General features: G+C 43.5%; 1 protein-coding gene across 1 annotated transcript; it reads right to left on the bottom strand.

Moving 5' to 3' along the window:
• Positions 1-237: 237 nt before the first annotated feature.
• On the bottom strand, positions 238-6,453 carry LOC139372580 (sodium channel regulatory subunit beta-1-like). The gene is made up of 6 exons (XM_071112324.1): positions 6,199-6,453; positions 4,810-5,048; positions 4,490-4,656; positions 3,684-3,921; positions 3,405-3,546; positions 238-1,551 (listed from the first exon to the last, which is right to left on the bottom strand). The coding sequence occupies exons 2-6, from the start codon at positions 4,856-4,858 to the stop codon at positions 1,482-1,484; spliced, it is 666 nt and encodes a 221-aa protein (XP_070968425.1). The 5' UTR covers positions 4,859-5,048; positions 6,199-6,453; the 3' UTR covers positions 238-1,481.
• Between the last annotated feature and the right edge of the window lie 11,358 nt (positions 6,454-17,811).

The following is a 17,811-nucleotide window of genomic DNA, read 5'->3' as shown; positions in this document are numbered from 1 at the left end:
GCCTACATTACTGCAGTTTACAGCCCACGGACAATAGTTTCGTATTCACTGAATAACAATAATTCATTCCTCATTGCACTGCGTTGTTGTAGGCCAGGTATAATTATTTTCTTGGCTTAAAAACGTAGGCCTGGGACTAATCAATAGTGGAGCTTTGCGTGCCTGGGGACAACGGAGCGCAGCCTGCTGGAACGCACTACACATCTGCCCACTACAGATCTGCCATATCATAATCTGTTTATTTTTTTTTCTCGGACTTTGACAGGTAACTATTTAGCCTATAGTTTAATATTTAGCTAGTGAATGGCCTAATATCCGGCTAAACATCAATAGCCTCTCCGAAATAGGCCATTCCTCTTCGTGTGAAATCCCAGTGAAAGTTATAGTCTACAAAAGCTATAGACATTTGGATTTTTTTATACTAGGCCTAATAGTTTATTCGGGGAAAGAAGCATGATTGTTCTTGCTAATCGCTGAATGTAAAACAGGCCTACAACAGCATAGAAAATGCATGTCGAGGAAAATTGAGGGAAAGTGCATTGGTGTGATTACTTTTGGCCAGTTATGATACGATTGTTGCACCGATGCATTGCAAATAGTTGCACAGAACATACAGAGACGAGCACAGTGAAAAAGAAGACCCAAAGGAATTGACAACCATTACAAAAATGGAAATCCCTTGCAAACCACTGGAGCAAAAAGGCAATGGCATGCAGTACAATATGTGCAGGCTAAATGGCATTTGTTGTTGAATTGCTACATTTAAATACAAGTTACTATATCATTTTTCACTAGGCCTACATGTACATTGAAGTAGCCTATTATTTGCAGTTGACAATGAACACACCCTAAAAGTACTGAATGGTCACTGAACCAGTAGCCTGTCTGTGCGTTAGAGACCTCGTGAATGGTCTTGTGTTACCACCTTATCAATAGGCAGCCTGCAGTAGACTGCTTTGATCAGTTGATTGACAGGTGTAGGACTGTAGAATGATAAACGATCAGCTTTCCTTTAGGATGGAAGCTCACCAATGTTTTATAGTTATGTAGCCAATAGTTTATCATTGTAGTCAACATTAGAGTTATTGGCTTGGTGGATGGCCCAGGCCTTTGTTAACTCTAACACAACAGAACCAGCCTACTAGGTCTAGCTAACATTAGCGCACTTGAATCAAATAAAATAAAATAATACTTATACACTTACACTTACTTAAAACTATTTACTTTACTTTTATACTCTTATGAATTGACTCTTTCAAATAATTGACTCTGGAAAGTTTGCCACCAGCACGCTGCAGTAGGGATATAAAGTGGAAGTCGAATCCATCACATACATTGTTTGGCTGAGCCCATTGCAAATATCACTCCGATACTTGAATTTTGTAGGCTACTATGTGCTGTGCTGCATTTCCATTGTTTATGCTTTGAGTTTACGTATCCTTTTACTTGCTGATAACAGTTTTTTTCATGATATACCTGTTTTATTCTGCCACTTGCACTCCTGCACAGTTATCTTTACTCTCCGAGGCAATAGCTAAATATTCTGCATTCCTGGAAAGAAAGGAGAAAGAGAAGTGGTTAGAATATTGTCTGCTTATTATCTAAAAACCTGAGCGATTTCATCCCATAGACATAGATAGAGGACTTTAGTGCCCAAAAGCCCATTTTAGCATGGGCAGAGCCATTAAGAACGTTCACCCTTTTGATGTAGTCAAATGGGTGGGACTTCCTATGGGTTAAGGAAGGATCACAAAATTCCATCAGGAGGATTAATTATACTTGTGAGCAAACATTCCATAACTGCAGATGCCTTGTCTTTATACCTGTTCAAACAACACCCTCCAGGGGGCACTATGCACCCTTTCAGTTTCTTTATCAACTCATAGAAGTAGCAGAAGAAGAAGATTGACTACTTCAAAATGGAAATGGCCCAAATGGCACCATCCATGCTCTGACAGATGCCATAGTGGGACAGATACAATGTTGCTTCCTCTAACTATCTCTATGTTTCATCATATCCTCAATCATTCATCCCTCCATTCATCCTTTATTCGTCTATCTATAACCATTCTAATCACTGTCATTACTTAAAGAATTTCAATAAATCAAATACATTTTATTGGTAGCATACATATATTATGCAGATGTGATCGCAGATGCAGTGAAATGCTTATGTATCTAGCTCCAACAATGCAGTAATACAAAACAATACAAAATAATAATACCCCCAAAAAAGAAAGAAATTAAGAAATATCAGAACAAGCAATGTTAGATTCCAGAATATATAAGTACTGTAATGTATATGATGGTGTCTATACATTATGGACAGTATATGAACAGGTGTGGACAGCAGTAGTTACAGTGCATATAGGATGAGCCTATATAAACAGTATGAAACATTATTAAAGTGACCAGTAATAAATTCAACTACACAGCATATCTCCTACTATTCCTACGTCTATTCCTTCATAACCTCTTTATCAATCCACTTAGCCCTCTAACCTCTCTATCCATCCAACAACCCCTCTTAACCTTCATTCAACACGCCATCCTTTTTTCATTCATCCATCCATAACTTCCTTTATCCTTCCATGAAGCAACCATCCATAGAACTTAAGTAAACAGACTTATTGCTTTAATGTAGCAAAGCGAAGCAAGCAGTGTCAGCTGAGCTAACATTCAATCAAAGACTGACCATCATTTATTTTAATGGCAGCTTATTCCGTTTGGCCATTCAGCAAACATCATCGCTTCAAACTGCAGCGCGTTTGCCAACCAGCCCCCCTGCCTCCACCTGCTTTGGTTCTGTCCTTCTAGAACCCTACCTATAGCTTGGTTTTGATCATTTAAATTCACTGAGAACTTTCCCCAAGTTTAGCACCCCACGGAGCACAGCCTGAACACCAAGGCCATATCTATTATCATAAACATTTTTATGTTCAGTGAAATATGATGTCAATGGAATACATGAGTTTCCTCCTGACACAACTATATTTCACTCCTTTACCTTCTATTCAGCTTTAAGCAATTTAAACATTTTACACAACTACAAAACATAGTTCTAGACTGCTGAAGCAAGCAAACAAATGTTGTACCTTCTTTGGCTTTTCTAGAGGGGCAAATGTGACGATTGAGGGACAGAGGGATGGGAAGAGTGAGAAAAGGGAGTGGCAAAGAAGACGAAGATAGAGAGAAAGACTGAGTACAGGAAGAAAATATTGAACAAGGAACAACAAGGAATTGCACTGCTCAGCACTATGGAAGAGAGGAGAGAACACAAATCAACAGGATGAACAGGTACAGAACAGACAAGGACAGTGAGATTATGTAGAGGGAGACAATAGAGGACTTAAAACAAAAGGATACAGCTGCAGGAGAGGAAGTAGGGTTACAGTGTTACTTACGCGCTTTCTCTTATTGCTTCCTCTCCTGCAGCTGAGATCTTTCTGAAGCAGTATACCATCTCTATGTAGAGCCAAGCCTGTAGCCCGATGATGGACACGTACATCATCACCTCAGAGACTATGGAGGCTGTCCCTCTGGTGGCTAGAGAGAGAGATGGCGAGAGAGAGGGTGGGAGTCAAAGCACTCAAAAATGCAACCACATAGGCTCTCAGCACTTACAAAGGCCTTAAAAGCTTTAAATTGCATACAAATCATTAGTCTGTATAGTAATACTGAACCTTTAGCCACCACTTTCAGGTGCACAAGCTTGCTGACAACGGTCTGGTATTCGTAGAACTCGTACGTCAGGAGCCGGTGGAAGAAGCAACGGTAGGTGCCCGAGTCATTGAAGGTGACATTGAAGACGTAGATGGACGCATCCTGTATGTCTTGGCTCCTCTTACTGCCGTTCCAGTCCACTCGGTCCTCAAAGCGCTCATCCACAATGTGGGGGCCCTCCTCATTGTAATTATATATCTAATGACACAATGACATCTGGGTTGTTTACCTGGCACTGAAAATCTCTCCGGGTTTCACTTCCTAAATTGCCACCCGTATCTGGCAACATCCAAGTTGATAGACTCAAAAGGATACAACTGTGTTTTGAGAGAGGTTCTTTGAGTAGGAAAGTATACTCAAAGTTCCATAAAGTAGCTGTGATCCTATCTGCCCATCGGCTGTCTCAGTTGCCCTTGTGATCACTGAGATCTAAAATGGCATCCAGAATAATTCCATTTGAACCGCACTCAAAACTCTGCCATATAATATAGTTGGGCATTGTGGTGTGTGCATATGTGCGTGCATACCTTTTGTGTGTTGCGCTTTGTGGTTGTGTGCTCAGGGATGGGCTCTGGGCCATGTGGCGTAAGACAGCATTGTCTAGAGGACTACTGCTGGCATACTCTAAACAGACTGCAGACTATAGTGGCAGCATGTTTTGTGTGGGCACCAGAGCAAACAAAACCTCAACCCTAATCCTACAATCTACTGCAGTTTGTAGTCATTTGGAATACTATAGCAATCATAATCAGTCTCAGATACTCACATGTGCATAGTCAGCTTCCCCTTTGGCCTTGAAATACCAGTCGACCGTGGCAGAAGCCTCCACCTCGGGCCTCATCTTACAGGAGATGCAGCCCAGTTTGAACCCTTTGCCTGCAACGGCCTCAGTGTCCGAGTCCACCTCTGAACAGGCCCCATGGCACAGGGACACTGTTGTTGTGAGGAGAGTTGCTATTAGTACTTAATATTTTGATATTAGAAATGGGTAGCTTCACAATTCAACAGTACACAGAAGAATATCCATATATTGAAAAATGTTGTCTATTAATGGTCAACTCCACTAAGGTGGTCAACTCCACTTACCAAAGAGGGCACAAAGCAGAGACAGGAGCAGCAGCCGCACAGCAGACATGTCCTCGGGTGTAATGTAGCACGATAGTACAGATCCTAGGGCTGAGAAGCCTCAAAAGCTATCAAAAAATATCCCAACAGTCTCTTTGAACACTTGAGAGTATGATATTCCTTTGAGATGTTATCCAGAAAGACTTTGTTTGAGCAAAGTAAGAAATGGTAGGGACTGAAGTTGCTTCCTCCGAAATGACCTTAGAAATAACAAAAATAGGAGTCCCAACATCTTCAATAATACATTTGACGTGTGTTAAATTCCTTCAACCAACACTTGATATTATAATAATATATGCCATTTGGCAGATGGCTTTTATCCAAAGCAACTTAGTCATGCATGCAAACATTTTACTCACTGGTGTTCCTGGGAAAAGAACCCACAATCTTGGTGTTGCAGGCGCCATGCTCGTTGTGCCATGCTCTTAGTGCCATGCACTTCTCTTTAAATGGAAACAATCTTCTTATCAAAGACTATTGCATTAATGAATTGACATTGTTACTACTGTTCTCATATGCTTTTTTCATGCAGGATACATGCAAGTTTAACCATTAATATTGGTTTACAATTCATGTTTTTTAGGAAAACTCTGGCTCTTGATGATTTCAATTTCAAAGTGCAAATATAAGGCCAATAGGCCAATGAGAGACTTTCTAGAGAACAAACATAATACACAATACAGGCTAAGAGTGCTAATCTAATATACAGTCGGCCTATTTAAAAGCCTCCCTTAAAAAGATGACTGCAGCCAATATACACGTTTTTTTAAACATTTAAATCTAGCAAATAAAAGTGCTTCACTTCTTTGGCTTGAATCAACAAGTTAAACATGGGTTACAATGTTTAATGCAACATTGATCTGATTACTGCTGTTACAAAAGAGCCTACACATCCCTAAACTATAGCTATGATTATGGTTCGTTTTTTCTATTGTTCCAGATCTTTGTTGATACAGTGTTTACAAATCTATACCCTGGCCTGGGATTATCAGTTCCCTGAAGTCCTAATATCAAATACACTGAGCTATTATTATCTTTACAGGCTATTTATACCAACTGTAGTCTGATGTTCTATTCGAATAATAGGCCTACTTCTAAATTACATTGACACGGTTATATATGACACTTATTTGAATAATCTGTCGACATTATAGGTCTTCGGTTATTTTAATAGGCTACTGTAAAATCGCAAGCCACTGCATAGGCTAAATTAATAATTAATTGCATGCCAGAAGAAAGAAGGCCTAGGCTACATAAGCAACATACCGATTATATTTTATTTTTTTAGGAACACTGTAAATGTGTTATTGCGCTATTTGTTTTAAATAATCATCATTTGCGTTGTCTCACATTTTACTGTCCTCACGTTGTCCCTTCTGAACAAAATTGCCTCCTTATGCCGATCTGTCCTTTTTCCGGGGAAATGTAGGCTATCTGTTCCTTCTGATGGATTATTATTATTGATCCTTTTGAGTGGCAAAAATTATTCCACCCATCAAATGACCCTGGATTTGTAGGCCTAGAAGAGATGTTTCTCCCAGGGTTGCATTGCGAATAATAGACTTCTCGCCCCCTGTCTGTCGTTATATTTTTTTACCGCAGTGCATTTGGTTGCAGCATCCTCCAAACAGGACACTTGTGTGAAGCTAGCCACAATAAGGATTAGCCACAATAGCGGAATGAGCTTCTCCTTCAGAATAAAGGTCCCCCATTAGAAGTGATTCAAATGGATACAAATACTGGAATCATGCCATATTTGGACTAGATAGGCCTAATGCTAAACAAGGTCGGAATGTTGTTTTATAAATTCAACAAAAGACAATAATTAGTTAATTTGACACAAAGTTATAAAGAATCTGTAGAAATCACACTGTGGATGTATTAGACTTTAGAATTGCATTACTTGGTGACACCGACAGATTACAATTCTGAAGAGTTTACACAAATATTATATTAGGGAACTTTAACTGTGGTAAATCACCTCACAATACAGCGTATTGTGCGTATTGACATTCATATTGCAATGTACAGCCTTACCTATGGATCTTGGGATCTTGGGTTCCACATTTATGAACCCTTTAAAGCATGACAAATGGTTATAGATGCTTTGTAACACCCACAGCCTACTCAGTGACACACACAGAACACAACTATTAGGGAACGTTAAAGAGCAACTGCCCCTTGAAACCAACTAATCCCTTTGAAAATGTAGCATTGACTTGAGTCAGAAAACATTATTCTAGGGTCAAAATTGACTACCACGTGTAAATAGGATAATTTTGGTCATAAAGTCAGTCTTATCTAAACAGAGTTTTGAACCTTAGTGAGTCACAACAAGAAAATTAAGATTGGGATTGGATTACAATTATGTCAACAAATCCTGCCCCCTTTTGCCAAGCTCCACGTGCAAATCGCCCCTCCGCCCACTCTCTTCCCTTCATTGAGGGAGTTCTATTACACTGGCCCGGGATGCACCGGGAAATGGCCCGTCATGTCATTTGGAGCAAGCAGGGAGTGAGGAGCGCTCTTCTCACATTAGGCTAATCTGCGCCACTCGGTCATGATGTCAACAAGGCAGCTAGTTGCATCATCCAGAAACATCTCCCACTTTAAATTAGCACTACATAAATGTGTTACAAAGCATCTATTACCATATTTCATGCTTTAAAGGGTTCATAAACGTGGCATAACACGGTGACATAATCACCCATGTCAAATGTGATATAACCCATTATTTAGAATATGATTTAAACATGTTCCTGCCGTTCTTGTGAGTTTTTCCTAGCCACTGTGCTTCTACATCTGGATTTCTTGCTGTTTGGGGTTTTAGGCTGGGTTTCTGTATAAGCACTTTGTGACATCTGCTGATGTAAAAAGGACTTTATAAATACATTTGATTGATTGATTGACATGACTATGAGACGTGGCTGTATCTAGGAGGATTTTTATTTAGCTGAGCCTGTTAGCTAGCTACATTTGATTGAAAGAACGATTGCGGTAGCTATGCAATCTAACTCAACACTTAACTATTACACAGTTTTTCACTGTCCAGTGGCACCACAAGTGGGCAGTTGATTTGCAAACTCATCACATGTGCGCTTACTACGCTGAAGATGGCGTCGACAGAGATGGCAGCATCGCGACTAGGTCTTAGGAAACTTTGCAGTATTTAGGTTTTTTATGTAAATTTTTTGACATTATTAGCTCAGGAAATGTTTTGTGTCATTACACACAGCCGGAAATAACTATTGGATATTAGAGCAGCGGCAACTCACCAGAACTACCAGCATTACGACCAGGAATATGACTTCCCTGGAGCAGATCCTTTGTTCACTCCCCCCAGAGCAATTCAAGTTATTCCAGAGGCCGACCCAAAACATTGCCGGTGGAGGAGAGGCACTCGAGGCGGCCTGCTGGTTCGACTTACGAGGGGCGCATACCACCCACCGCTTCCGAGTATATTACTCGCTAATGTTCAGTCCTTGGATAACAAAGTTGATGAGCTTAGAGCAAAGATTTCTTTCCAGAGAGACATCGGGGCCTGTAACATACTTTGTTTCACAGTAACATGGCTCTCTCGGGATACTCTGTCAGAGTCGGTAAAGCCAGCAGGAGTCTCAGTACATCGCGCAGACAGGAATAAATATTTCTCCGGGAAGCAGAAGGGCAGAGGGGTGTGTTTCATAATTAACAACTCATGGTGAAATTCTAGGAACATATAGTAACTCAAGTCCTTTTGTTCACCCGACCTAGAATACCTCACAATTAAATGCCGACCATATTATCTCCCAAGAGAATTCTCCTCCGTCATTGCCATGGCCGTTTACATCCCACCTGAAGCTGATCACTCAACGGCCCTCAAAGCGCTTCACTGGACTTTATGCAAACTGGAAACTACGTATCCCGATGTTCATATATTGTAGCTGGGGATTTTAACAAAGCAAATCTGAGGATTAGGCTGCCAAAGTTCTATCAACAAATCGATTGTACTACTCGCGCTGCTAAGACTGTCGACCATTGCTATTCAAACTTCCAGAATGCTTACAAGGCCCTCACCCGCCCTACTTTTGGCAAATCTGACCACGACTACATCTTGCTCCTCCCGTCCTATAGGCAGAAACTCAAACAGGAAGTACCCGTGCTTCGAACAATTCAATGCTGGTCTGACCAATCGGAATCCACGCTTCAGTATTTTTTTGATTGATCACGTGGACTGGGATATGTTACGGGTAGCTTGTGAAAATAATCTGGATGCATACACGGATACAGTGAGTGAGTTTATAAGGAAGTGTATAGGAGATGTAGTTCCCACTGTGACTATTAAAACCTACCCTAACCAGAAGCCGTGGATAGATGGTAGCATTTGCGCGAAACTGAAAGCGTGAACCACCGCATTTAACAATAGCGAGGTGACTGGTAATATAGCAGAATATAAACAGTGTAGTTATTCACTCCGCAAGGCAATCAAACAAGCTAAACGTCAGTATAGAGATGAAGTGGAGTCGCAATTCAACGGCTCAGATACGAGACGTATGTGGCAGGGACTACAGACAATCACGGACTACAAAAGGAATACCAGCCACATTGCCGAGACCGACATCTTGCTTCCAGACCGGCTTTACACATTCTTTGCACGCTTTGAGGATAACACAGTGCCACCGACGCGGCCCGCTACCTAGGACTGTGGGCTCTCCTTCTCTGTGACTGACGTCAGTAAAACATTTAAACATGTTAACACTCACCTCTGTCATCATGAATTGCTTTGAGAGACTAGTCAATGATCATATCACCTCCACCTTACCTGACACCCTAGACCCACTTCAACTTGCTTACAGCCCCAATGGATCCACAGACGATGCAATCGCCATCACTCTGCACACTGCCCTATCCCATCTGGACAAGAGGAATACCTTTGTAAGAATGCTGTTTATTGACTATAGCTCAGCATTCAACACCATAGTAGGAAGGTAGGAAACATCACCTCCACGCCGCTGATCCTCAACACACACTTCACAAGGGTCCGTGCTCAGCCCCCTCCTTTACTCCCTGTTCACCCATGACTGTGTGGCCAAGCACGCCTCCAACTCAAACATCAACTTTGCAGACGACACTACAGTGGTAGGCTTGATTACCAACGATGACGTGACAGCCTACAGGGAGGTGGTGAGGGCTCTGGGAGTGTGCTGCCTGGAAAACAACCTCTCACTCAACAATACAAAGGAGATGATCTTGGATTTCAGAAAACAGCAGCAGGTGCACCTCCCTTTCTACATCGATGGGACCGCAGTGGAGAAGGTGGAAAGCTTCAGATTCCTTGGAGTACACATCACTGACAAACTGAAATGGACCACTCACACAGACTGTGTGGTGAAGAAAGCGCAACAGAGCCTCTTCCCCCGCACCTATCTGATTCAGAGGGTGTGATGTAGAAGACACATTTCAGTTGAACACATTCAGTTGGGCAACTGACTAGGTGTCCCCATTTCCCTTTCTCTTTCCCTTTCAACCTCAGGGGGCTAAAGAAATCTGGCTTGTCACCTAAAACCATCACAAACTTTTACAGATGCACAATTAATGCATTCTTTCGGTCTGTATCACCACCTGGTACAGCAACTGCACCGCTCGCAACCGCAAGGCTATCCAGAGGGTGATGCCCAACGCATTACCGGGGCCAAAAAGATCATCAAGGACATCAACCACCTAAGCCACTGCCTGTTCACCCTGTTATCATATAGAAGGCGAGGTCAGTACAGGTGCATCAAAGCTGGGACCGAGAGACTGAAAAACAGCTTCTATCTCAAGGCCATCAGACTGTTAAATAGCCATCACTAGCCCATTTGAGGCTGCTGGCCATAAGCATAGACCGGGAATCACTGGCCACTTTAAGGAATGGAACACTAGTCACTTTAATAATGTTTACATATCATGCATTACTCATCTCATATGTATATTGTCATGTCCTGACCATAGAAAGCCTTTATTTTCTATGGTGGAGTAGGTCAGGGCGTGACTGGGGGTGTTCTAGTTTATTATTTATATGTGTAGTCTAGTTTTCTATTTCTATGTTGGCCTGGTATGGTTCCCAATCAGAGGCAGCTGTCTATCGTTGTCTCTGATTGGGGATCATATTTAGGTAGCCTTTTCCCACCTGTTGTTTGTGGGATCTTGTTTTTGTATTGTTGCTTTTGAGCCCTACAAGGCTGTATGTTCGTTTGTTTGTTTCTCTTTATTGTTTTTGTTGCTGGTTCACATTCTAATAAATGATGATGAACCCAAATCACGCTGCGCCTTGGTCTACCCATTTCGACGAGCGTTACAAAAATATACTGTATTCTATACTATTCTACAGTATCTTAGTCACTTAATGTTTACATATCTGGCATTACTAATCGCATACGTATATACTGTTTTCTATACTATTCTACGGTATCTCATTCACTTAGTAATGTTTACCTATCTTGCATTACTCATCTCATATGTATATACTTTTTTCTATGCTATTCTGCTGTGTCTTAGTCTGTTCTGCTCTGACATCGCTTGTCCATGTGTATATAGTCTTAATTCATTACAACTTAGATTTGTGTGTATTGGGTGTATGTTGTGTAATTTGTTAGATATTACTGGTTAGATATTACTGCACTATTGGCGCTAGAAGCACAAGCATTTCGCCACACGCGCTATAACATCTGAGAAATCACGTGTATGTGACCAATAGCATTTGATTTGATACACTGCTAACCAAGCAACAGCGCAGGGCATGCACACTGATATAAGGCCTGTTAAACTTTGACCCACTCTGGTGGCATTTTCTAAACGTCACATAATATTGTATATTATCCTCTGTGACAAAGCTGACTCGGTAGCTCTCGTCACGAACATGCATTATTTAATTTCCCTTATAAATAGTTTAGCGCATTCATGTTTCTCCATATATGTAGTAATTCATTTATCATAAATGTATATGCTGTTGTCCTTTCCTCTAAAGCCAGTATCATAGGTGTTTACTGTGCGCAATGCTAATTATGTGTTGAAGAATTGTTTGGTCAAGTAGCATTGTGAAACATTTCAGTTTCATATTTATTTGACCATTTTGCAACCCTCCCAGTGGATGCGGTGTTCAGGTGCCTGTGAACACTTGCTACTCTGACGACAAAGAAGTTGGTTTATTTCCATATTGTAATGTGTCCTGTGTTTGAAGTTTGTGTCTCAGAGCCTGCAGAACTGTAGTTATGAAATGTGTATTCATTAATGGAAAGTATTCCCAATTTGAGGATAAGCCAGGAATGTTTAAGATGTTTTTTTTAGACAGAGTATGTAAATGTGGGTATAATGAAGATGTCTGTTACGTTATTTAATATGCCATATTTGGGTAAAGAGCTCCATGGTTAATGGTATGGTCCAGAGGGAGTGGCCATAGATAAAGGTACCTGGTTCACCTGGGAGCTGGAGGGATGTTCTAGCTCTGGTATGTGAGCTGTGTGGGGAGTGTAATGGTTTTCATCTGAACGAGAGGCGGACCAAAGCGCAGCGTGGTTGTTTTGATTCATGTTTTAATCAATCACTTCACATGAACAAACTAACAAAAACAAGAAATGTGAAAACTCAAAACAGTCCTATCTGGTGCAAACACAGAGACAGGAACAATCACAGTGACACCCTGTAAGGGATTTCTTCCATTGACGGAGGGGCGGACCAAAGCGCAGCGTGGTTATTTTGACTCATGTTTTAATAAATCACTTCACATGAACAAACTAACAAACTAACAAAAACAAGAAACGTGAAAACCTAAAACAGCCCTATCTGGTGCAAAACACAGAGACAGGAACAATCACCCACAAACACACAGTGAAACCCAGGCTACCTAAGTATGATTCTCAATCAGAGACAACTAATGACACCTGCCTCTGATTGAGAACCATACTAGGCCGAAACATAGAAATACCCAAATCATAGAAAAACAAACATAGACTGCCCACCCAACTCACGCCCTGACCATACTAAATAAATACAAAACCAAGGAAATAAAGGTCAGAACGTGACAGTACCCCCCCCCCCCCCAAAGGTGCGGACTCCGGCCGCAAAACCTTGACCTATAGGGGAGGGTCTGGGTGGGCGTCTGTCCGCAGTGGCGGCTCTGGCGCGGGACGCGGACCCCACTTCACTATTGTCTTAGTCCGCCTCATTGTCCGCCTCCATGGCTCTCTAACCCTGGCAACCCCTCTCCATGACCCCACTGGACAGAGGGGCAGCTGCTCGGGACAGAGGGGCAGCTGCTCGGGACAGAGGGGCAGCTGCTCGGGACAGAGGGGCGGCGGCTCGGGACAGAGGGGCGGCGGCCCCTGGTTGACTGGCAGATCTGGAAGAGTCTGGTTGACTGGCAGATCTGGAAGAGTCTGGTTGACTGGCAGATCTGGAAGAGTCTGGTTGACTGGCAGATCTGGAAGAGTCTGGTTGACTGGCAGATCTGGAAGAGTCTGGTTGACTGGCAGATCTGGAAGAGTCTGGCTGACTGGCGGCACTGGAAGAGTCTGGCTGACTGGCGGCACTGGAAGAGTCTGGCTGACTGGCGGCACTGGAAGAGTCTGGCTGACTGGCGGCACTGGCGGCCCCTGGCTGACTGGCGGCACTGGCGGCCCCTGGCTGACTGGCGGCACTGGCGGCCCCTGGCTGACTGGCGGCACTGGCGGCCCCTGGCTGACTGGCGGCCCCTGGCGGCACCTGGCTGACTGGCGGCCCCTGGCGGCACCTGGCTGACGGGCGGCACTGGCGGCTCCTGGCTGACGGGCGGCACTGGCGGCTCCTGGCTGACGGGCGGCACTGGCGGCTCCTGGCTGACGGGCGGCACTGGCGGCTCCTGGCTGACGGGCGGCACTGGCGGCTCCTGGCTGACGGGCGGCACTGGCGGCTCCTGGCTGACGGGCGGCACTGGCGGCGCTGGGCGGCACTGGCGGCGCTGGGCAGACGGGCGGCACTGGCGGCGCTGGGCAGACGGGAGGCTCAGATGGCGCTGGGCAGACGGGAGGCTCAGATGGCGCTGGGCAGACGGGAGGCTCCGGCAACGCTGGACTGAGTAGCTCTCGTAGCGCCGAACAGGCGGGAGACTCCGGCAGCACTGGAGAGGAGGGAGACTCCGGCAGCGAGGCGCACTGTAGGCCTGATGCGTGGTGCTGGCACTGGTGGTACTGGGCCGAGGTCACGCACAGGAAGCCTGGTGTGGGGAGCTGCTACCGGAGGGCTGGGGTGTGGAGGTGGTACTGGAAAGACCGGACCGTGCAGGCGCACTGGAGCTCTTGAGCACCGAGCCTGCCCAACCTTACCCGGTTGAATGGTCCCGGTCGCCCTGCCAGTGCGGCAAGGTGGAATAGCCCGCACTGGGCTATGCAGGCGAACCGGAGACACCATGCGCAAGGCTGGTGCCATGTAAGCCGGCCCAAGGAGACGCACTGGGGACCAGATACGTAGAGCCGGCTTCATGGCACTCGCTCACTCTAGCCCGGCCGATACGCGGAGCTGGAATGTACCGCACCGGGCTATGCACCCGCACTGGAGACACCTTGCACACCATAGCATAACACGGTGCCTGCCCGGTCTCTCTAGCCCCCCGGTAAGCACAGGGAGTTTGTGCAGGTCTCCTACCTGGCGTAGAAATACTCCCTGTTAGCCCCCCCCACCCCAAGAAATTTTTGGGGCTGACTCCCGGGCTTCCTTGCCAACCGTGTTCCCTCATATCGCCGGCTCCTCTCTCTGGCTGCCTCTGCTCTCCTCGCTGCCTCCACCTGTTCCCATGGAAGGCGATCCTTTCCCGCCAGGATCTCCTCCCACGTGTAGCAACCCTTGCCGTCCAACACATCGTCCCAAGTCCATTCCTCTTTGCGCCGCTGTTGCTTCTCCTGCTGCTGCTTTTGCCGTTGCCCGTTACCACGCCGCTTGGTCCTGTTGTGGTGGGTGATTCTGTAAGGGATTTCTTCCATTGACGGAGGGGCGGACCAAAGCGCAGCGTGGTTATTTTGACTCATGTTTTAAAAAATCACTTCACATGAACAAACTAACAAACTAACAAAAACAAGAACCGTGAAAACCTAAAACAGCCCTATCTGGTGCAAAACACAGAGGCAGGAACAATCACCCACAAACACACAGTGAAACCCAGGCTACCTAAGTATGATTCTCAATCAGAGACAACTAATGACACCTGCCTCTGATTGAGAACCATACTAGGCCGAAACATAGAAATACCCAAATCATAGAAAAACAAACATAGACTGCCCACCCAACTCACGCCCTGACCATACTAAATAAATACAAAACCAAGGAAATAAAGGTCAGAACGTGACAGGGAGGCTGTCCATAGCCTGGTATACCCCAACCTGCTATAGTTGGTTTGGCTGGGTAGGCCTGATTGAGGCTTAGGGTTTCAGTTTATATTCAAACCTGCATTTTGAGAGTATGTGTCTGACCTTAGTTATCTATGTTTTATGCATTATTTTGGTCAGGTCAGGGTGTGACGAGGGTGGGTATGTGTGTTTTTGACCTGTCTAGGGTTTTTGTATATCTTTGGGGGTTTTGTATGTCTAGGTAATGTAGGTCTATGGTGGCCTGAATTGGTTCCCAATCAGAGACAGCTGTTTATTGTTGTCTCTGATTGGGGATCCTATTTAGGTTGCCATTTTCCATTTTGGTTTTGTGGGTTATTGTCTATGTGTAGTTGCCTGTCAGCACCTGTCAGTATAGCGGCACGTTAGTTTGTTTAGTGTTCTTCGTGTAAATAAAGAAGAATGTATTCATATCACGCTGCGCCTTGGTCTCCTCGTTATGATGAACGTGACAGTCTGTTCATTTTGTAAATACCTTTTGTAGATGATGTAAATATTAATTGGATTTCGTCATTCACCGGGAACCACCTTTTCACTGTTAATAAACTGGACACTATTTTGACCTTAAGGTTAAGACTGCTCCAACATCCGGTCCCTGCAACACCCTCATAAAGTACATTTCAGTTTCAAAACTATACGTCCTACAAGTACATGCTGTTAGAAAGGTAAGAACTGTGTTACACCAATTACTGTTCCAAAGTTATAGTTTAATTAAGAAAATATATTTTTACCTAATGGCGGCTCTCTAAACATGTGCGAATTCCCATTGAAACACAGCTATTTTAAAAGTGATGGGCTTGTGCAACGTGCCATATTATTATATACAGTAAGCTGAAGTCTCTACCTGTCCATTGACGTAACCATATCATCTTTCTAGTTCCCAGTTTGTCCACTAGACAGCAGTAGGAGATCACATGACGTCTCTTGGCCACTTGAAACCAGTTATGGATTGGATTTTTAAGCCTGACCTCTTAAAATGACTTTAGCAATCAGGGCTTTCAAGTTATGGACTTTGTTTTTTTTTAAATAAGACAGGGACTTGTGACATTGCCAGCAGTAAGACTTGAGTTTTCCAAAACGACAAGGCCTGTAGCTTTCAAATGATGCCACTTTCTATTTTCTGATTATTATTTTTTTAAATTGGAGGGGGGATACCCCCAAGGCCCAAAACAACCGCTCAGTTTAACACTCAAAAATCTAAGTTTCTTACATTTTTACCAGACCTCAAAAGTCTGTGCTGTGCTTTAAGCATTGTTGTGACAACAGAAAATCAAATTTTTCTATAAAAAAAAAGTGTGAAAAAAATGGAAGAAAAGCAGAACAAATTTGAATTAGGCAAGAAATACATACGGGTTTAAAAAGGCTCTACCAACGTTTTTTGCTGTGCATGACTGCACTTTAGAATGTGTGTCATCCTGCAGCACAGCATTTTGGGAAAAGTTAAGGTCAGTCAGGTCCAATATTGGCTATGCACCCAAGAAGGAAAGAGGTTGGGCCATCCTAGAAATGTTTTGGAGTAATATAATGTATCCAAAGCTACTTAGTCATCCATGCATACATTTTTATGTATGGGTGGTCCCGGGAGTACAACCTACTATTTAAGCAGTGCTTATGCCACCCTTTATAAAACACAGGTTTTTGTCATATCAGTGGTTAACATCAGTGGTCACACGGTTATGCCACATTTATGAACCCTTTATAAAGCATGACATATGGTTATAGATTATTTGTGACACATTTACGTAGTTTATATGAAGGCTTTCTGAAGGCTTATGAAGCCTTTGTAAACTGCACGTCATTTAAAACGGGTCCGAATTTTCAAACGAGTTTTCATTGGGAAGGCAGATACCACATTTTTATAAAAAACAATCACTTTTGCATGTGAAAACACATAATCCTACTCATCATATCATTTAGTCACTATTGTTTTGAGCCAATTCCAAAACTGCCCGGTTCCAAAACTAATGCAATCACTTTTCACCCGGTTCAAAGTCCTCCCACCGGGTAACCCGGGCTAGATGAACCCCCTCATTGAATGGGCCGCTTACAAATAATACTGCAGTTTTGAAACTACACTAAAAGTGCAGTAACTGCAGTCAACTGTGGTATTTTGGACGCAGTAATTTCAGAATAACTGCAGTACTGCGCTCTAACTGCAGTTACAATGCAAAATTACTCTAGTAAAAAAAACAGTCTTATTTTGGATACAGTATTTGCAGCATACTGCAGTTATACTGCACTCTGACTGCAATTGTTTTCGTAAGGGGCGCCGTTGTTTCATCTCCCCCAAAGCGTTCAAGTCAAAGGATCACAGCCGTTTGAGACTGAAAAGCCCTATACGGATTGACCAACCAGTGGGGGTTAGTATACCGGTAGCTAGACCATAGACTACTGGTTATGTATATTTTGATAATCATTATCATCGCTAGCATAGCTGACGTTAGCTAGCTAGCTACCTAACTAGCTAGCTATGTTTTTTCTTTTTTAATTTATATATTTTTTATATTTATAGTCCCCCCAAAAATTGCTAGCTACCTCAATACAACTTGGATTACAAGAACAACTTCGAGTACAAAAACATTTTGTTAGG

Source organism: Oncorhynchus clarkii, chromosome 18 (genome assembly GCF_045791955.1).
Source record: "Oncorhynchus clarkii lewisi isolate Uvic-CL-2024 chromosome 18, UVic_Ocla_1.0, whole genome shotgun sequence".
In the NCBI taxonomy this organism is placed as follows: Eukaryota; Metazoa; Chordata; class Actinopteri; order Salmoniformes; family Salmonidae; genus Oncorhynchus; species Oncorhynchus clarkii.
Note: the sequence above shows the minus strand (reverse complement) of the source record. Positions and strands in the feature narration are given on the sequence as shown.